The sequence below is a fragment of the Eurytemora carolleeae genome, unplaced genomic scaffold, assembly GCF_000591075.1.
Source record: "Eurytemora carolleeae unplaced genomic scaffold, Eaff_2.0 scaffold649, whole genome shotgun sequence".
In the NCBI taxonomy this organism is placed as follows: Eukaryota; Metazoa; Arthropoda; class Copepoda; order Calanoida; family Temoridae; genus Eurytemora; species Eurytemora carolleeae.
Window position 1 is genome coordinate 311,057 of NW_019396584.1, and position 6,120 is coordinate 317,176.

General features: G+C 36.4%; 1 protein-coding gene across 1 annotated transcript; it reads right to left on the reverse strand.

Annotated features, from left to right (window-relative positions):
• Positions 1-294: 294 nt before the first annotated feature.
• Positions 295-3,472, reverse strand: LOC111705911 (glutamic acid-rich protein-like). Its single transcript, XM_023478615.1, has 5 exons — positions 3,387-3,472; positions 1,760-1,992; positions 1,146-1,198; positions 689-763; positions 295-573 (listed from the first exon to the last, which is right to left on the reverse strand). The coding sequence occupies exons 1-5, from the start codon at positions 3,470-3,472 to the stop codon at positions 295-297; spliced, it is 726 nt and encodes a 241-aa protein (XP_023334383.1).
• Positions 3,473-6,120: the final 2,648 nt, after the last annotated feature.

Consider the following 6,120-nt stretch of genomic DNA (forward strand, 5'->3'; position numbering starts at 1 on the left):
CTTCCTTTGTCAGGTCTGCTTTCAGAAGAAGTGGAAGTGATGTAGCCTTGAAAAGTCATAGATAGACAACAGGTTTAGTTTGGCCCTCTGATGTTTCTGCTCATCCTGGATACTTTGTTGGTTCGCCAAAACTTTCAACAGAAGATGTTTAACCTGGATTCAGGGGTTTAAATGTTTTTTTTTAAAGAGGTGGGTGGGATGGAAATATCCTGAAATGGATAAATTAAACATTCACATGGGATTAAATTTTTTACATTAAAGCATTTACACCCTAGCCTCTTCTAGATCCACATGTTACTCCTCTTCCTCCTTTTTGGATTCTTTTTTCTTCTCAGCTTCATTCTTCTTATCGGCTTCCTTCTTCTTATCCACTTCCCTCTTCTTCTTGTCTTCCTTATACTTGTGGGTCTTATTGTTATTGTTCGTCTTACCAAAGTCCTGAGAGGATAAAGAATCATCTTCACTTTGTGATCCCTCAGCTGCATCTGTATCTGCATCTGCATCTGCATCTTCCTCGTCCTCCTCCTCCCCAACATCCTTGTCCTCCTCATCCTTCTCGTCCTCCTCGTCATTCTTTGGTCAAGATTATAAGTGAATGTTTTAATCATTTAAGAAAAGCTTCTGTCTACATAATAATGAGCTGTTAAAATAGCATGCTTTAATTTAAGTATGTATTATAATCTCATGCCTGTAAGCTTTTCTCATAAGCTTCAAATAGCTCTAAATCTATTTCGGTCCTGCTCTTTTTGGCAGTCCGGACCTCCTGAAAAAGGTTAATATATTTCCTGTGTTAAAAATTTATTTCTGCAGGATCCCCAACAAAAATAGAGTTAACAAAAATCGACCATATAGATTGAACATTTATAAATTGTCCCACTAAATCATTAAACTTAGTATAAATGTTTGGGACATAGATCCGGATCTGGATGAAATTAAAATGATTTCTTAAGAACTGCTTAAACCTTACTCAATCATTGATCTGCATCATAACTTACTAAAACAAAATGTTGAAATAAATAAATAAATAAATATGTTGAAGTTTTTCATGGTCATTAACAGACACTGCAATTTTATATGAATAGAGAAAGGGCAAATGTCAAAATTAGTTATTGAGAGACAGTTTTGTAAGTAGATAATTTTTTTACTTGACTAGATGGAGCAAGTGATTTCTTCTTAGAAATAATACGTCTATCATCATCTAAATATTATAATAGTTAATTTTCTTTGTAAAATTTCTAATTTTCAAATATCAATGTCATCATTTAAGAGGATTGGGTGAATAAACTCCTAATTGAACTTATGTTGCATATTTTTTTGGTTCAGTGATAATTTTCCGTCCAATCTTGGATTTAATTACATCTTTTAAACGGGTAAAAAATCAACAATTAATTACAAAATATAGAAAACTAAGGCCCATTACACTTACTTAAAAAACATGCCCCCCCCCCACACACAAATATTAACCACTTGCAACATTAATGACATACCAGTAGAGGTTAGATTATTGTATTCAAAGTCTGGATTAATGAGCTGGGTCCTTAATCTCTTCTCACCTTGACGTCCCTTTTCTGGTACTTTTGACATTTTCTATTATGAAAAACAAACATAAATCAATTCTAGTGCAAGAGTGCCTTCACTACTGTGATGTTATCTGAAGTCAATTTTAGAGCTCGGATTAGTCCAAGGTTGTTCAGCTCTGATTTCTTCAGAGCAAATTTGGTCCCTCATTCTTGTAAGACAAAATTGTAAATTTCTTTGCTCGGCATCGGCCGGTCGAATAGGTTTGAGGTAGTCAGGTATTTGATGACCTCAACCTTATCCTCAGTCTTGTAGTAAAGCTCCACGGGATAAGGAGGAGTAGTCTTGAGACTGATGTAAACATTTCCCGGTGGCTTCAGGCAGAACTCAGCAGATTGGTTCTCAGCCTTAGATCCTAGGCTCCCTGCCTCTGCCAACCTCGCCACGCACTGCTTCAGTGGTTCTTTCCCTCTTCTTAAAATGGAAAGTATACATTCAGGGGTATATTTTTTTCAATTAAGGAAGAGGGCGGATGAAGTCAAGTCAAGTCGGTTCAAACTGTAAACTAACCTTACTAAATTCTTCATGCGACCCAAGAAACTTTCAAATATGAAAGCAGAAGAAGAATCCAGAGGCCCCCATCGCTGACAAATATGTGTACTTTGAAAGCTATATACCTACGTTCAAATAATGGACATAAATTAGCAAACGAACAAACAAACCAACTAACACCCAAACCAACCAACAAGCAAACAAACAAACAAACAAAACAAGATTTAAATTTATAGATAACGGCATGATGATACCAGCAAAATAAAGTATAACAGGAATTTTTTAGAAAAAGGTCTTGAATAAATATAAGCTAAAGGTTTCAAAATTTCATATGAAGTGTCAATTATTACTCCAAATTACCTCGAAGTCATCAACTAGGTGGAGAAGCGCATGAACATTGATAGTTGGGTATGTGGGCCCATATAATTCTTCTTCTTAACAACTTTATTCAATACAAAAAAACGACAATAGTATTTTTCATTTATAGAATCATAGAGAAAAACGTCTCGTTCTACCTATTGCCGTACCGAGNAGATGTCTGTTTATCATTTTTGTTATTGTTTACAATCTTTATATTATTGTTACGCAAAAAAGTTCTTAGTCCAAAAACCTCACAGCAAACGTGTACGGAAACCCTATCGCCCCCTCCTTCTATTCAATATTTCCTTGCATATTTCTAAACATGATACAATAATTATTAAATCTAGTGAAAGGCCAATTCATGCAGGGTTACAATTATAAATAATAGATATCAGGGATATTTTCACATTTGGATTAATGACTGAATTGTTGACTGTTTTGCGAAGGTTGAAGTTGAAGATTGATGATTAATGCTAATCAGCTAAATCATGGAAAATTCTATATTATTATCCATAGAGAGCATTCCATGACTTAAAAAATTTCGCAATTGTTATACAGGTCCATCCAGATCTTATCATGTAGAAACTTTCTTAACAAATTGAGCAGCGTGCTTACACCTTGAAGAAATGAATTAAACTGGCTAAGATTTGACAAATGAGCACGCTTTTCAGCGGGCCCTTGTTTTTTATCATTCTTTTTGATTTCATATCGGAAGAAACAGTTTGTCTTTTCATCCTCAAAGTTCTTCAGACGGACTGATAAATTAGTTTTGATCTGACGATGGAGTCAAACTCCGACAGCAAACAATTGCGGACTAAAAAAAGACGGCTTTTAATCATCCGATGCCGGAGCTCCACAAAAAGACATTTGCGGATGAAAAAAAGAGTTCCGATCACAGTAGAAAATAAGAAAACGGTAGAAAGAAAAAATAATTTTCCAGCTGGGATATCAATTACCTTGGACTCAGAAGAATTGTTATAGAAATACTCAAGTACAGAAACTGCTCATATGCATCAGGGGACAGCTTTCCCTTCCCTGTCATAAAAATTTTTTACTTTTAGATTACACATAATAATTAACAAAGTTAACAATACGTTTGGGAAAATGCATATTATACCAAAATGTGTACCTTGAACACTAGTTTCCCTGTGTATAGAAGAATCATCCTCAGTTCCGTGGCTTTAAAGAACACCAACTCCTTAAAATATGAGGTTTCGGTTAAGTAAATGCATTGTCCCCCCCCCCCTCACCTAATCCCTGTCCCCAAAATAGCAATTATCTAATTAACGGACTAACCCTGAGACTCCTGGGCATCCGGTTAAACTCTTTTGGGATGCTAGATCTCATTGCGACCAATCTTCTCGATATTTCATCATCAGCTTGTGAGGACAATTTCTCCATCCTTTAATTCTTTTCGTCAATATTTTCAACAGACGTTTCATGCAGCCTAAAGATTAAATATGTTCCAATGGTGTGAGAACAGGGGCATACTAGGGGGGGGGGAGGCCTTGTAGAGGGACCCCCTACGCGTGCTTCAGAAATGATGGAGAAATAAAGGTTTCAAAGGTACATCAGATATGCAACTCTATAAATTAAGGGTAATTTGAAACTATGCGTGTACACATTTAAGTACAAATAAATCATAAAAAAAATAAAAAAATAAAAATCTAACTTTGGCCTTTTCTAAAAACGTTTCATTAAAAAAGCTTTAATCAATACTGCCTTCAGTGTAAACATAGATTTGATATCATTTAGACATTTTCAAAAAGTGATTTTTCGGGAGGGGGGGGGGGGCAAAATGTTGCCAAGGGGTTTCACCAAAAAGTGTCCCCCACCCTCCACTAAAATGCTCTCATACACCCCTTGTGTCAGAAATTGAGTTTTGAAATTAAAAACACAAACCTAAACAGCATCAATGCATGCATTAGGAAGAGAAATCATAAACCATATCTAATATCTTAATCTTCTAAAATCTCCATCAGAGTTTCAGAGTTAGCTCTGTTGTAAACTCCGAGCTTTATTTATCTACGGCAGAATTTCAAACGCAATAATTAACTCTCTTAGTTCATATTTATTATTTCAATAATAAAACTAATTCTATATTTATATTTAGGAGATTAGTATTCAGCATTCGGATCCACCTCGGTCTCAAACGACATCAGGAGCTCTGCCCTTCTCAGCATCAATAAGGACATGTAGGTCAACAGTTCCACCTCCATTCTCAGATAGTGTTCCTCCCTAAATATCCTCCTACGCCCCTGAGATGCATATACAATCGATTGATGCAAGTTCTGCCAGGCAACATCTATCTGACCCTCGATCCTTCTCCAGTTACTGATAACTACAGTGACCCGGCCTCTGTCTGGCTGGAGGCCCAGTCTCATCCACAGGAGGTCATCCTCATCTGCATCCTCCGGCCTATCCCCCGGGTCTGGGGGATCTACATTAGGATCCCCCGTCTGGGGGTCAACTCCTCCTGGCTTTCTCCTATTCCAATCATTCCCTCCTTCATCAAAGGTCTCCCAGGCACACCAGCAGCAGGCAGGACCCGAACTACATCCCCATGGTCCTCACGGTCGCCACCCCCTGGGGGTAGGGTGGTTGTACTCTTCATTATAGCTTTTAGTAACCCTTTGCAGTATTGTTAATTACTTAGCTATTATCTTGTCTAGCTTTACAGAGCTGACTTATTTAGTTTTGCGAAGCTAGTAAAAACCAACTAACACCCAAACCAACCAACAAGCAAAGAAACTTTCAAATATGAAAGCAGAAGAAGAATCCAGAGGCCCCCATCCCTGACAAATATGTGTATTTTAAAAGCTATATACATACGTTCACATCAATAAAGAGTGAACATAAATTAGCAAACGAACAAACAAACCAACTAACACCCAAACCAACCAACAAACAAACAAACAAACAAACAAACAAAACGAGATTTAAATATATAGATAACGGCATGATGATACCAGCGAAATAAAAGATAATAACAGGAATTTTTTAGAAAAAGGTCTTGAATAAATATAAGCTAAAGGTTTCAAAATTTCATATGAAGTGTCAATTATTACTCCAAATTACCTCGTAGTCATCAACTAGGTGGAGAAGCGTATGAACATTGATAGTTGGGTATGTGGGCCCATATAATTCAATACCCTTCTCAACGACAAACTTCAGATATTCTTGCACACAATCAACTTGATCAGCTAGCCTGAAACATTTTAATTTGGAGTTCTATAATAAATCCATCATATCTGTCCTGTCCCCGTATTTGTTTTCTTTCCAATAAAATGTCCGTCATAACAATTACCTTGGACTCAGAAGAATTGTTATAGAAATACTCAAGTACAGAAACTGCTCATATGCATCAGGGGACAGCTTTCCCTGTCATACAAATTTTTTACTTTTAGATTAAACATAATAATTAACAAAGTTAACAATACGTTTAGGAAAATGAATATTATACCAAAATGTGTACCTTGAACACTAGTTTCCCTGTGTATAGAAGAAACCCCCACTAAAATGCCCTCATACACCCCTTGTGTCAGAAATTGAGTTTTGAAATTAAAAACACAAACCTAAACAGCAGCAAGCAGGAGAAATCATAAACCATATCTAAATCTTCTAAAATCTCCATCGGAGTTTCAGAGTTAGCTCCATCTGAAATTAGTATCTTGTTATATATGGTCTCAA

What these genes read in the sequence shown, in the direction of transcription:
- LOC111705911 (XM_023478615.1), bottom strand. Translation starts at nt 3,472, where the DNA reads ATGACAGGGAAGGGAAAGCTGTCCCCTGATGCATATGAGCAGTTTCTG. An exon ending in ACAATTCTTCTGAGTCCAAG is followed by an intron (nt 1,993 to 3,386) that starts GTAATTGATATC and finishes TTCCATTTTAAG; the next exon opens with AAGAGGGAAAGAACCACTGA. An exon ending in ATTCGACCGGCCGATGCCGA is followed by an intron (nt 1,199 to 1,759) that starts GCAAAGAAATTT and finishes TATAATATTTAG; the next exon opens with ATGATGATAGACGTATTATT.